The sequence below is a fragment of the Myotis yumanensis genome, unplaced genomic scaffold, assembly GCF_028538775.1.
Source record: "Myotis yumanensis isolate MYYU_CA2020_CCGP unplaced genomic scaffold, mMyoYum1.0.hap1 SCAF_4, whole genome shotgun sequence".
In the NCBI taxonomy this organism is placed as follows: domain Eukaryota; kingdom Metazoa; phylum Chordata; class Mammalia; order Chiroptera; family Vespertilionidae; genus Myotis; species Myotis yumanensis.
The window spans coordinates 90,097,730-90,111,677 of NW_027223755.1; the positions used below are offsets into that span (position 1 = coordinate 90,097,730).

General features: G+C 42.6%; 1 protein-coding gene across 2 annotated transcripts; it reads right to left on the reverse strand.

Moving 5' to 3' along the window:
* Nucleotides 1-847: 847 nt before the first annotated feature.
* MPV17L (MPV17 mitochondrial inner membrane protein like) lies at nt 848-13,383 on the reverse strand. 2 transcript variants are annotated; one of them, XM_070412934.1, is made up of 4 exons: nt 13,032-13,380; nt 9,158-9,228; nt 3,017-3,046; nt 848-2,598 (listed from the first exon to the last, which is right to left on the reverse strand). In XM_070412934.1, exons 1-4 carry the CDS (start codon nt 13,339-13,341, stop codon nt 2,419-2,421), a joined length of 591 nt encoding a protein of 196 aa, XP_070269035.1. In that variant the 5' UTR covers nt 13,342-13,380; the 3' UTR covers nt 848-2,418. The 2 variants fall into 2 exon arrangements, with proteins under 2 accessions (XP_070269035.1, XP_070269036.1); XM_070412935.1 differs by lacking the exon at nt 9,158-9,228 and having other exon boundaries at nt 13,032-13,383.
* Between the last annotated feature and the right edge of the window lie 565 nt (nt 13,384-13,948).

Sequence of the window (13,948 nt, forward strand, 5' to 3'; positions counted from 1 at the left end):
GCAGGGGCGGGCAAACTTTTTGACTCAAGGGCCACAATGGGTTCTTAAACTGGACCGGAGGGCCTGAACAAAAGCATGGATGGAGTGTTTGTGTGAACTAATATAAATTCAAAGTAAACATCATTACATAAAAGGGTACGGTCTTTTTTTTTTTAGTTTTATTCATTTCAAACGGGCCGGATCTGGCCCACGGGCCGTAGTTTGCCCACGGTTGGTCTAGAGTGTGTTTTACCAAGATTGGCAGCATTTTAAAATAGATAAACAGATAAACATTGTATTATTTGCATTAAGAACTGAAAGTGGCCCAGCTGCGGTGGCTCAGTGATTGAGCATCGACCTATGAACAAGGAGGTTGGGGTTCGATTCCCGGTCAGGGCACATGCCCAGGTTGCAGGCTCAATCCCCAGAGTGGGGCGTGCAGGAGGCAGCCAATCAATGATTCCCTCTCATCACTGATGTTTCTATCTCTCTCCCTCTCCCATCCTCTGAAATAAATAAAAAAATATATTTTTTTAAAACTGAAAGTGTATTATCTGCAAAAATTTAGAGAAGCCATGCTAAATATTTTCTATATTACAGGGTGACACATTATTGAGTAAAGATTATCATACTTTCATGAATAAAAAACTCCTTTCTCCTTAACAGTATCAACAAGGTCTGTTTTCCCAATTGCTTTTGTACAATATGCAAACACTCTTTTTCCATCATAAAATAATGCTGAACTTCAGCTAAAAGATTACAGGTAGTACTTTCAATAGTTACTCTACATATACTTTTTTAATGACAAAATTTGTCTTATGCGTTGTGAAATAACTTTTCTGTGGCATTAACTACTTTTAAAACAATGCAAATAGTAAATTATTTTATTTTTTATTAAATTTATTGGGGTGACATTGGTTAATAAGGTCATATAGGTTTCAAGTGTACATTTCTGTGATACATGACCTGTGTATTGCATTGTGTGCCCACCACCCAAAGTTAAATCATCTTCCATCACCATATATTTGATCCCCCCTTTCCCTTTACTGCTCCCCATCCCTTCCCTTTGGTAACCACCATACTGTTGTTTATTTCTATGAGTTTCAGTTTTATACCCCACATATGAATGAGATAACATGGTTCTTAGCTTTTTCTGACTGACTTATTTCACTTAGCATAATATTCTCAAGATCCATCCATGTTATTTTATCTAGAAATTTCCTACCGTTGTCCCAATAATGTAAAATAAAATTAATCATATACTTAAAAGTTATGACATAAATTTATATTACAAATGATATGCTCAAAATTTTAAGTATAGCTCATTAAATTAATCTTAAATATAAATTCTCAAGATAAATTTATTAACACTTTAGTGCTTCACATCTTAAATTTGTGCAATACTCCATTGGAAGCAACAGAATTGTGGTTCAGTTCTTAGGTGAAATTTGCTGAAACTTCTTGAGATTTTCATATAATTTTAAACCCACTTGTTTTGAGGTGAGACAAACAGTAAATCTGAAAGACTGAATCAAGTTTCTCTTATCTACCTTAAAGATTACCTATAAAAGTTTAGTTTAAAACATTGATTTTAAAAAATATAACATCAGCATGAGATATGGGGTAACTTTTTCCTAAAAACCTACGAAATAGAGTTCTTCCTTACAAAGGATGAGAAATTATTCTTTTTTTCCCCAAAAAAACTTCACTCAGTATATTTCTCTAAGAAGTCAAATTTCATATGGGGTATTGAATATGCTCAAAACTATAAAACATTAGCTAAAAAGTACTTAACTTAGAAATTACAAAAATAGAAAATGCCAATGAACTATATTCTATACAGGGCACACCAATCATACACTATTTTTTATGATTTAAAGTATACTTATAGAACTTTAGTCTCAGCAAAAAAATGATTATATAGTATTGGGGTGGAGGAAATCTGGTTATTCAATCTTGACTTTGATTGAGTTCCATGCAAATAGAAATTTACTATTAAGAACTACTTTTGGTATAAAAGGTAATCAGATCCAAAAGTGTTTAGGAATAACCTGAGATGTTAGAAAAGAGATGTATACAATCAAAACAGGCTCCTTAAATGGCATTAATAATTAAATGCATTAAATATAATCAAATAGCATTAAAATATTAGAATAGAAATAGTAACTATTATTAAATGCCATTTTGCCACTGATACTGGTATTTACCAAAGTATTGAAGAAGTGAAAATATTAGAGAAGTAATACTCTCAGGTAGAATGAGGAAAAAAAGGTTTGGATAGAATTTAAAGTACTTATTGATAATTAAGAAACGAGTGGGTCTAGGAATAGTAATTCTTCCAAATGGAGCACATATTGCAGGCAAGTAGAGTATCTTATCAGTAGGCAACTCACTGCAATTAAAAAAAAATATTGTCACTTTCAGGGAATTCTTGACTCCTCATTTCTCTGGGGGCTTTTCAAATTCGTTGGCCTTCTTTTGATGAAGAAATGTGAAAACTGACGTCAATGTGCCATCGCCACTCTGTTGTGAATAGCAAAGGAAGGTGGCCCACAGAAAACCATAGAGTCCCGTGTAAGCTGTTCTCCACTGAATAGGAACAAGGCTGAAGTTGGTAAGCTGTAACAGAAAGAGGATGTTAGGACTGTATACACCAGTGATGGCGAACCTATGACACGCGTGTCAGAGGTGACACGCGAACTCATTTTTTTGGTTGATTTTTCTTTGTTAAATGGCATTTAAATATATAAAATAAATATCAAAAATATAAATCTTTGTTTTACTATGGTTGCAAATATTTAAAAATTTCTATATGTGACACGGCACCAGAGTTAAGTTAGGGTTTTTCAAAATGCTGACAGGCCAAGCTCAAAAGGTTCGCCATTACTGGTATAAACCAAAGCCAGGAGTTAGCATTCTGAGTGGTTGAAAACTCACATGAATAGGGAACATTTGAGATCTTGCTCCCAGGCATATGTCATCAGTTTGGTTTAAATAAACTTTTATAAGAATTTAAAGAACTAAAAAAAAAACTCACCTGTACAAAAGGCCAGTACATCAGACCAGTCTGGAATTTAAAAATATATATATTAGAATGCCTTTTAATCACAGTTCGTTCCTTAAAAAATTAAGAAATACCAGGCAGCTAGTATTCGGAGGTGGTATTTTATTTCAGACTAAGCCGATTAAATTAGACTACTTAGGGTCCCTTGCATATAACAGGGTGGGGAATTGTGGGAAAAGCTGTTAGGTACAAGACATTTATACTAGTATATTCACAGATCCAGAATGTAAAGTCTACCAGAATCACTATCAATTCTGTTAGACAGCTGCTTTCAAAATAACAACATATATTTATATATTGCAATTTTCCTGTTAGCCCAAGCAAATGATAAAGAAACATATTTATAAAAGGATCATCAATAAATTTTTAAAAGTATACCAAATCCATTCTTTATGGAATGACTTGCTAATAATATATTTTACTATTTCATGTGATAGAATAAGTTTAGCTGACATTTTTGTTTTTTTACAAAATATTTTAGGATAGGTTTATTTTAACAGGCTTTAACCTGTACATTCTGATAAAAATGGTCATCATTATGGATTTTTTTCAAAGCTACAAGTCTTGGTATATAAATTATACCTAAAAAAAAAAAAAAAAAAAAAAAAAAAAGGGCCGAAACCAGTTTGGCTCAGTGGATAGAGCGTCAGCCTGCGGACTGAAGGGTCCCAGGTTCGATTCCAGTCAAGGGCATGTACCTGGGTTGCGGGCACATCCCCACTGGGAGATGTGCAGGAGGCAGCTGATCGATGTTTCTCTCTCATCGATGTTTCTAACTCTCTATCTCTCTCCCTTCCTCTCTGTAAAAAATCAATAAAATATATATATAAAAAAAAGGTTTTAAAAAACAGTCCTTAAAGGTAGTATTACACTAGTAATATAAAGGTGGTATTACTTTCTTTTTTATTTTACTAACTTGTACTAGTATTTCCTAAAGTTTCTACAATAAACCATTTCAATAAAAGCTGTTTAAAATATATACTCATGTAAGAATTTACCATTTTAGCAAAAAGGACCAGGAGAGTAAACTCATCCAAACATGGCTTTACTTCTTATGGCAATATTTTTCTTTCAGAACGTAACATCACCTAGGATACTGCATTGCACAGATCCTGGTCTCCCCATTCCCCACTAAAAGGGAAAAGGACTCCTCAAAGAAATGGCTGGTCCCAGGGCTAGGGCAGGGCAAGTAAAGATAGAAGGTAAGCCAGGGATATCTTGTTATGAAAGTAAGGAAGTGATTTTTTTATTTTAAAAGTGGGAGTCCCTGGCCAGGTGGTTCAGTTTGTTGGAGCATGGTCCCAAACACCAAAAGGTTGAGGATTCAATTCCCAATCAGGGCACATACCTAGGTTTCGGGTTTGATCCCCAGTCAGGACATGTCCAGGAGACAACCAATCAATGTTTCTCTCACATCAATATTTCTCTCTCTCGCTCTCTCTCTCCCTTCCTTGCTCTAAAATTAATTTTATTTTATTTTATTTTATTTTTTTAAATATATTTTATTGATTTTTTACAGAGAGGAAGGGAGAGGGACAGAGAGCCAGAAACATCAATGAGAGAGAAACACTGATCAGCTGCCTCCTGCACGCCCCCCACTGGGGATGTGCCCGCAACCAAGGTACATGCCCTTGACCGGAATCGAACCTGGGACCCTTGAGTCCGCAGGCCGACGCTCTATCCACTGAGCCAAACCGGTTCTGGCTCTAAAATTAATTTTAAAAAACAAACATATCGCCCTAACTGGTTTGGCTCAGTGGATAGAGCATTGGCCTGCGGACTGAAGGGTCCCAGGTTCGATTCCAGTCAAGGGCATGTACCTTGGTTGCGGGCACATCCCCAGTAGGGGGTGTGCAGGAGGCAGCTGATCGATGTTTCTCTCTCATCCATGTTTCTAACTTAACTCTCTATCCCTCTCCCTTCCTCTCTGTAAAAAATCAATAAAATATATATATTTTTAAAAACAAACGAACATATCCTCAGGTGAGGATTAAAAAACAAACAATGGATGTCACTAGGACATAGGAGCCAGCTTGAAGGGACTCTCACTGGCCAAATCCCAGACACTCAAGCACCAAAGATAATTACACACAGTAATGAATTGTAAGCCACTGAAAAAATGAGAATCCTTGAGTCCAAGCTGATAATAGAGAAATGAATAAATAACTGGAATACAAGAGCAGGCATTTGTTTACAGATCTCTGAGCGCCACCTGGTAAATGTGGAACCGGTGCGGGAGTTGGAAACTCATCATTTGGCAACCATCACAACGGCCAAGACTGGTTCAGGCAGAATTCGGGTGCCAAATCTGGGGGTGGGGTGGAATATTCTGATGGGGAGCAGGATATTTATTTGCATGGTCTTAAAGTGCCTCCCTACAGATTGCTTATTAGCTTCAAGGGGAAAAATAGTGAGTAGACAGTGGAGAAATCAGACACCTTGTCATCTCCAACCAGAGACAGAAGCACCTTCTGCTGTGATAACCTTGAGGAGGACACATCAGCATAGATGGGGTGTTCTAGCCAGGAATGTATCACCTTCATCTAATCATGAGAAAACAATAGACACCCCCCCCCACCCCCCGCCCACAAAAGCAAATGCTTTGTGTGTGTTTTTAAGAGAGGACTATATTCTTCAAAGATATCAGTGTTGCCATAGATTTTAAAAGAGCTAAGACAATGTTCCCAATTAATGGGAGCTAAAAAGACATAGGAACTAAATGCATTGCCTGATCCTAGACTGGATCCTGTACTGGAAGGAAAAGAAATGCTACACAGGCCATTAGATGGTCAATGGGCAAAAATGGAATATGGATGGTAGGAGATATAAAAAGATTATTATCATCGTTAAATGTATTGAAGTTGATAACTATGCTGTGGTTATATGAGAATATCTTTATCCTTAGAAAATAGATACTTGAGTATCTAGAGGTAAATGGTAATTCTGGTGTGTAACTAACTCAAATGATTCAGAAAAACTTATCAGATAGAAAGATAGACAGATGGATAGATAGAGCAAGCAAATAATAAATGGGGCAAAATGCTAATAGGTGAATTTGGGTAAAGGGCATATGGATATTTTTTCCACATTAATAAGTGATTTATTACAACTATGACAAGGCAATTCCAAGGGTTAGGAGACTTTATAATGGGCATAAGTAGTCAGAAAAGGCTTCCTTAGGAAATGATGTGTAAGCTGAGGTCCGAAGGAAAGGGAGGTGTGAGTCTGGAAAAGGCTGGGGTGGGAAGAGGCTGCCATGTTCCAGGAACTGAAAAAATTCAAGAGTGGTTGAGGTACAGAGTGGAGAGAGGGAGGCATGAGATGAGGTTGGGCCAGGAGCCCATGGCTGAACAGAACCACCTCTCAGAGGGCAAGTTCCTGGACTCCTGGGTTGGCCTCTCATGCATGTTTTGAGTGTCTGGCACAGTGTCAGAGCAAATAAAGGTGGTGTTAACTTCCCACCGAATATTTGAGGGGCAAGTTCTCTTTTTACAGGCATGTCCCTCCCCCAGATGATGAACTTCTGCTAGGCAGGAGTTCAAGTTCATTTCCAAATCCTCAGCTTTGGCATGGTGTTGGTGTCAGCACACAGTAGCTGCTGTCAGACTCACACGAGATTCGGGGAGGAGCTAGGAAAAGGGTCAGCCAAGGCCCAAGGGGTCCAGGTCTGGACAAGGCGCACTGTAGACTCCACATGTCTGGTGGTGCCATTGGTAGAACTTCTGGGAGAAGCCGTCAAAGGAGGACCAGAGACTCCAGTGACTGGAACTGGGCACCTCCCTCTTCAAGGAGACTGAGCTCCCCAGAGGTGACCTGGCCCACCATTCAGTCCACCCAAATGGGTATTATTGGAACTGTTCTTATTACTTTTCTGTAATTTTTAAATTATTTCCATATTAAAGCTTTTTAAAACTATATAAAAGAGAAGAATGTGTTATCAGATATATTTCTAAAAGATAATATATCTGAACTGCCATGTTGCAGGTGGTGAAAGGAGACAGAAATTGCATGCCATCTGTGCAAAAAAAAAAAAACAACCAAAAAAACAAAAACAAAAAACACACACAAAAAAAAGCTCAAGTACTATGTACATGTAAACTACAAATAAACTAGAGATGTCCTTCCACCTTCATCAAAAGAACATGGATTGGACAGGGGGATAATTCCTTAGCAACAAAGAACCAATTCTACTCTCACACACCCCTTGGGCTATTAGAGTCTTCTGTGACAGATTCCTTTTGGGTGCTTCTTTTCCTCTGTGCTCCTGTCATTGGTCAAGCTTCTATCAAAAGCCTAGTTTTATCCCAATTTCTTCCATATCTATTATCTCTAGCTCTGAGTTCTCCTCTGTGCATCTGGACATCTCCCTTTGAATATCCTAAAAGCATCTGGAATTCAACATTTGCCATACTGAACCCAACTATCTTGTTTCTCAAATTGGATCACTGTCCTCAATGTCCTATCTCAGGTTCCTTAAGTCACAACCTGTGGGTCATCCTGGATGTGTCCTTGCCCATAACCCCAATTTCCAATCGCCCAGACCTACCTATTTTGCCTCCTAAATATTTCTCAAATCATTCCGATTCCTACTCCTTCATTATTTCTCATGTGAACTTGGTTACAACAGCCCCCTTATTTGGTTTCTCTTGCCACTACTATTATTGGAGTTCAAGATCCTTAGCATGGCATTCAACATGCAAAAAAGATAACCCACATGTCTTCATTAAGGGAGGAGAATCTGAAACATCTACACATCCCTGCCTAACGCCTCTTTCTTTCACAGTTCTGCTTGCTTGCTCGTTTTATAAAGGTTTGATGTACATATTTCCATAGGATCTATGGCATCATGGGAAAACTTGTTCCCTTTTCCAAAATAAAACAGAAGAAAATCACATTTGGATGTCCCCATGGGAGCACAATTTCTGCTCTAAGAGAAGTAACTGGAGGAATTTTTTTTTAACTAAGAAAATTCATAAAAACAGCAGTACTCGCCCTAACTGGTTAGGCTTAGTGGGTAGAGCGTCGGCCTGCGGACTGAAGGGTCCCAGGTTCGATTCTGGTCAAGGGCATGTACCTTGGTTGCGGGCACATCCCCAGTAGGGAGTGTGCAGGAGGCAGCTGATCGATGTTTCTCTCTCATCGATGTTTCTGACTCTCTATTCCTCTCACTTCCTCTCTGTAAAAAATCAATAAAATATATAAACAACAACAACAACAACAACAAAACCAGCAGTAGTCTTCCCCATGAAAGAAAGAACTGCCCCTGAGCATAGGAGCTCAGGGAAGGCAAGTGGCTTCAATCCTCCCTGACGTCTGCCTCCAGCCATTAAGGTAGTGATGCTGGTTCTGGGGCTTCGTGTCATGCAATAGAAGATGCTAGAAGCAGTGTAGGCAATTGCTAGGTGTGCTTGACACTGTTCCTGATAGGGAATTAAGTACATGTGAAGTCCTAGGCCAGTCTGTGCATATTTTATAATCCTGAAAATTCACCTCATTGTGATTAATAGAATCAAACATGCTCTAGGCCAGAGATGGAAAGCATCCCTGCTTTTGCCAAGCTTTAAGGATCCTGCCCAACAAATCTTCACTGAATTAATTAATGTTTGTCAGACTGGACTGTGTATACCTGTATTGAGCAAACAGTACAACAGGTGACTTTCTTCAAGCCTAGACATGACCTGGGGGAGTACCACCTTTCTCTGTAAATACTTTGTAACGTTAAGAAGGTTCCTTTCACAGCGACTCAGCAGAATGCACATCTGGAAACCTCGACTGTGAATGTGGGAATGATTCCACTCACATTCTAGGCTTTTTGCAATAAACTCTTTGATTCTGAGATTCACTAAATTATAATCACTAGTAAGAGTAAATATAGGAACATCAGGAATCATGGTGAACACTGAATACAATTCAGAGACTCTCAGATAGACACTCTTAAAGCTTCTTTTCATTCGATTCATCTATCAAAATCAATGTAATATTTCTGTTAAAATATTGTATCCTTGTGCTAACCAACTGTAGCCCTAATTTTATAATATTTTTATTAAAATGTATTTAATGTTAAAAATGTACAAAAACATTTTGGTTTTTTCCATTTTCAAAAGTCTGTCTTACCTTATATGTATTCCAGAATTTCTGTTTCAGGTCCAAAAATATGTCATCCTTTCCTTGGAGAATACTCATACCTATTTGCAAAAACACAAATCAAAAGACTTTTAAAAGATTAAATAGGAAGAATACTGTAAAAGAGTTCAAGTTTCCTATTTCTATATGTAAAGTAATCACCACTACCACTCACTCAATATGTCCTTTCTGACTCAACATAGAAAAGAGAGTATCATCTCCACTCTAAACCTAGATAAATTGTTAAAGGTATGATAAATATGAAATGAGGTTAGTAGAGTATAAAAGTTATAGGGGAATGATTTTTTTTTGAATGATTTTTTAAAAAATATATTTTATTGATTTTTTACAGAGAGGAAGGGAGAGGGATAGAGAGTTAGAAACATCGATGAGAGAGAAACATGGATCAGCTGCCTCCTGCAACTCCCCACTGGGTATGTGCCCGCAACCAAGGTACATGCCCTTGACTGGAATGGAACCTGGGACCCTTGAGTCTGCAGGCCGACGCTCTATCCACTGAACCAAACCAGTCAGGGCTTATTATTTTTTAATGTTTAAAAAAATTGATTTCAGAGAGGAAGGGATAGGGAGAACTAGATAGAAACATTAATGATGAGAAAGAATCATTGATCGGCTACCTCCTGCATACCCCGCACTGGGGATCAAGTCTGAAACTCAGGCATATGCCCTGACCAGGAATCTAATTGTGACCTCCTGGTCCATAGGTCGATGCTCAACTGCTGAGCCATGCCTGGCAGGCATAGAGGAATGATTTTTTTTTTTAAAAAAAACAACTAAGAAAATTCATAAAAACAGAAGTGTTAGGATAGTGAGACCATGGGTGAGTTTTTTTTCTCTCCCTTTCAAATTTTCTGTGAAATGCTTAAAATTTTTAAAACTTAATTACCTTTAAAAAAAAAAAAAGGCTAACGGATCCTGTGTATTCTGGCAACTACAAGTTTCCCACCAAAGAAAGAGGCTTTTAAATCATAATTGAAAAGCAGAACTCCAATTCAGCCTTCCTAAAAACATTTTGAAAACTTTGAGATTGACAACTCTGAAAAGAAATTCTGGGAACAAGGACGAAACCCTCCTATTTGAGGAAGGGTGTAAAAATGAGTGCTTTAAAAATTCTCCCTCAGCCCTAGCCGGTTTGGCTCGGTAGATAGAGCGTCAGCCTGTGGACCGAAGGTTCCCAGGTTAGATTCTGGTCAAGGGCACATGCCTGGGTTGTGGGCTCGGTCCAGCCTGCAGGAGGCAGCCAATCAATGATTCCCTCTCATCATTGATGTTTCTATCTCTCTCTTCCTCTCCCTTCCTCTCTGAAATCAATAAAAATATTTTAAAAATTCTCCCCCAAATTGCATAAGGAGGAAGGGGAAATAAAATATTTTTAGTCATTTTGCAGGGGATTCTTAGAACAGAACTCATCAGAAAACCCAGCAGCATATTGGTAAACGTCATTCCACTTAACCAGCACTAGTTAAGTGCTAAACACTTTGTGTGCACTATTTCATTTGATCCTCCTAACCACCAGCTGAGGATCGCAGTTTCAGAGAAGGAAAAGAGTTCAGGAAGGTTAATAGGGGGCCAAGACTACCCTGGCCTGTAGGCTCAGTGGTTAGAGCGTCGGCCTGTGCACCAAAGGGTCACAGATTCAATTCCCTGTCAAGGACACGTATCTATCTGGGTTGCAGGTTCAATCCTTGGCCCCTATTGATGTGTCTCCCTCACATGCTGTCTCTCTCTTTCTCTCTTCTCTCCCCACCCCTCCATCTCCCTCCCTTCCACTCTCTCTAAACATCAATGGAAAAAATACCCTTGGGTGAGGATTAAAAAAAAAAATAGTAGTGGTCCAAGACCAACCCAGGTGTAGATTCCAAGCCAGAACTCTTAATCACTACTCAAGCTCCCCAAGGCACAAAGGATCATTTGATACAAGCAATTTCTAAGTTGTAAGTGCCTGGAGCAAACATCCAGCCCAAGGGGTCCCACCTTCCTTCTGCATTTTAACAGGAAGTGAGGCACACTGACTGGGCCAGAAATCTGAAAACAAAACAAGCACCTGAGCCGGATTCTGTTTCAGGGGCCTCAGGCCTGAACCATAGGCTTCCCCACGCACTGCTGTTTGATTTGTCTTTCCGATCAGGCACACTGACAACAGTCACCGAGACTGAGAACAGCATGAGTTGTCTTGGGGCAAGTCACTTAAACCCTTGGGGCCTTGATTTCCTAATCTGTAACATGAGACTACGTTATAATAAGACTACCTGCCTCACAGGGTTGTGTGAGGATTAAATGGGAATCTGATTCCCAAACTCACAGCCCCCAGCTCCCAACCCCTTCACCCCTGTACAAAGCCACTAGTAACTCCTATGATGAACCAGTTTGCAAATCCGCCAGGAAGTCATGCCCTGGGAGCAGACCCATATCTGATAAACCAGGGGGTCCCTGCTCTCAGGTTCTCCATTACTATGACTTCCCTGACCTCACTGATCCCCTGAGCCATGTGGTTGGCTGAGGCTGCATCAAGCAGTCCTGTCCTTTGAGTTTTCTGTGGGGTTTGTGAGGAGAGGAACGGTATCTGCCCTCCCCCCAAATAAGACCTATGGGGCAGTATAGGTTTCTTCAAGATGGTGACTTGACGACCTCAACCCAGTTTAAACTATATATATATATTCCAGAGAAAAGGGAGAGGGAGAGGGAGATAGAAACATCAATGATGAGAGAAAATCATCAATTGCCCCCTACTGGGGATGGAGCCTGCAACCCAGGCATGTGCCCTGACCAGGAATGGGGCAGTGACCTCCTGGTTCATAGGTCCACGCTCAACCACTGAGCCATGCTGGCTAGGCTCAACCCGGTTTAAAAGGCACCAACAGCCACTGACAAGAAGACCTTCTTGGGGTGACCTGTGATCCCTAATGCCAAGGCCAGGCCCAGGATCTCCCCTGCCCACTCCTTTCCAGGCTGTGGAAATTGAAGACGATGGAAGCCACAGAGCCCTTTCCGTTGTTTTTGGTATGTAGGGACCTGAGCAAGGTTCCCAAAGCCCGGCCCTCAGATAACAGGTTTTCTGGGGAGGGAGCTCCCAGGGCCCTCACAGGCGTAGAGTCCTCTTGGGCAGGGGTCCCCTCACATTTTCAGTAGCTTTTGATGTCGGGATGGGACACGGACACACACACACACACACACACCCCTCTTTCCACAGGAAAATCTTACCAAAGCAAGGCTAGCGCCCCGAGCCTGAATTTTCTGGGAAACCTGGCCCAATTTCAGGTTCCGCCCACAATGGCCCCATGGTGCGGAGTCCCCTCACGTCTCCTTGGTGTGTTGGAAAGAAATGTCCACCAGGGGAAAGGAGGCCCCATGGCTTTTCCCAGGGGCAGGCTGGCTGACCCACAACTAGGTCAGCGGGGTTGCAGCTGCTGTGACCACAAGCTAGGGTCTCCTGGACACTACGTGGACCTTTATCAGGCGGAAATGGCCCCCAGCCCTGCCCCCCCATTCCAACCCACGCCCCACGCACCCTGAAATCTGCAGCCTCCGACTATGCACAGTCCCCCAAATCTCAACTGCGCTCCTGGCCGCCTTGATCCCGGACCCACTGGACGTTGGTTCCCTAATCCCTGGCCTCTCCAGCCATCGCCCAACTTCTCCTCGGCCCCCTTAATCCCGGGTCCCCAAACTTCTGGACCCTTGCACCTTCACCTCCAGCCCCCTCCCCAACCCTGAACTCCTACCCTCCCACCAAGGATTATAACCCTCGGTCCGGGCCCCCTGCCTCCATTCCCACAAGCCTGGCCCCTGCCCCCACCCCACACCCCCCAGCTTCGGCCCCCGGAACCCCGCCCCGGCATCTCACCGGTGTAGAAGGCCGTGACGGCCACGGGCCCCGCGACGGCCTGGTCGCACAGCACCTTGGCCAGGACGGCGCGCGGCGTGCGGCCCGGCAGCGCGCGCTCCAGCAGGCGCTGCCACACGTAGTTGAAGTTGGCGTGGAAGGTCACGACCACGGTGGCCACGCACCGCGTCTGCCGCCAGTCGGCCGGGCCGCCGCTCAGTCGCTGCTGCAGCGCGTCCCCCGCGGAGAAGAGCGCGCCGTAGAGCAGCACGTTCGTGGGCCACGGGAAGCGCCGGGCCGCGCTCGGCAGCGCCCGCCACCAGCGCGCCATGCCCCGCGCACGGCTCCAGCCTGCACCCGCCGGCGCCCGCCGCGGGCTCCCGGGCCCCGCCCGCCTTTCACCGCCTGGGTCCGGGGCGCCTCCTCCCGCCACCTGCACCTGCCTCCTCCGGATGCTCCAAAGCGATTGGGTGCCCCGCGCAATCCGTGCGGCCCAATCCCGTGGCCACTAGCCATTGTGCGGGCTGAGCTTTCGAAAAGCGGCGGGTCTCCGGAATGCGAGGTCTATTTACAAGAAATGCCCAGAAGAGAAAAAGCCATGGAGGCCTCAGAAAGTATAGACTAGAGGCTGTCAGGGACGGGGCGATAGATAGGGTGGGGGTTGCGGTGGGAGGGTGCTAGCTGACCGCGAATTGGGGATGGGGTTGGTTGCACAGAAAGGCATTAAATACACTTTTAAATGGTGGATTTTATTGTATGTGAATTATATCCCTCCTCCCCCCCCCCCAAAAAAAAAGTTTAAAAGGAAGGGGAGAGCCCTGGCCGGTTTGGCTCAGTGGATGGAGCGTCGGCCTGCGGACTGGAGGGTCTCGGGTTCATTCCGATCAAGGGCATGTACCTTGGTTGCGGGCATATCCCCAGTAGGGGACGTGCAGGAG

Excerpts from the sequence above, each read along its gene's own strand:
- MPV17L (XM_070412934.1), bottom strand. The coding sequence starts at position 13,341 with ATGGCGCGCTGGTGGCGGGCGCTGCCGAGCGCGGCCCGGCGCTTCCCG. Across the intron at positions 9,229-13,031 it reads CGTCACGGCCTTCTACACCG|GTATGAGTATTCTCCAAGGA; the intron begins GTGAGATGCCGG and ends TTTTGCAAATAG. Across the intron at positions 3,047-9,157 it reads AATTCTGGAATACATATAAG|ACTGGTCTGATGTACTGGCC; the intron begins GTAAGACAGACT and ends TTTAAATTCCAG.